Source organism: Myotis brandtii, unplaced genomic scaffold (genome assembly GCF_000412655.1).
Source record: "Myotis brandtii unplaced genomic scaffold, ASM41265v1 scaffold230, whole genome shotgun sequence".
NCBI classification, from domain to species: domain Eukaryota; kingdom Metazoa; phylum Chordata; class Mammalia; order Chiroptera; family Vespertilionidae; genus Myotis; species Myotis brandtii.
The window spans coordinates 5,836,967-5,837,294 of record NW_005358650.1 but is presented as its reverse complement, the minus strand read 5'-3'; the positions used below and the strand labels follow the sequence as shown (position 1 = coordinate 5,837,294).

At 65.2% G+C, this 328-nt stretch overlaps 1 protein-coding gene across 1 annotated transcript in view; it reads right to left on the bottom strand.

Moving 5' to 3' along the window:
* Nucleotides 1–328, bottom strand: part of MAN2A1 (mannosidase, alpha, class 2A, member 1) — a 163,475-nt gene extending 163,147 nt beyond the window's left edge. Inside the window, exon 1 of the mRNA XM_005866447.2 lies at nucleotides 41–328. Within this exon, the coding sequence (XP_005866509.1) occupies nucleotides 41–175 (135 nt within the window). The 5' untranslated portion in view covers nucleotides 176–328. The remainder of the gene's footprint in view (nucleotides 1–40) is intronic.

Here is a 328-nt window from a genome sequence, read left to right as displayed (position 1 = left end):
TCGTGCCCACCGTCTGGGACTCGGCACCCCCGGGGCTTACCTGGGGGAAGGAGCCCTCGCGGCGCTGGCCCTTGGGGTAGTCTAAGTGACCCCGGTCCAGCATCAGGTAGAGCGAGAATATCACCACGCAGAAGATCGCGCTGCCGAACACGGTGAACTGGCGGCTTAACTTCATTTTCCCCGGGAGACTCGGGGCCAGGGCACTGTCTTCACCCAAAGGAGCCGGGCGGTGGACTCTCTAGGAAGCGGCCGCCGGAGGTGCCTCCACTTCCGAGCTCGGGCTCTCCTCGCTTTCTATTGCGGATGCGGGTCCCGACCACGCTCCGCA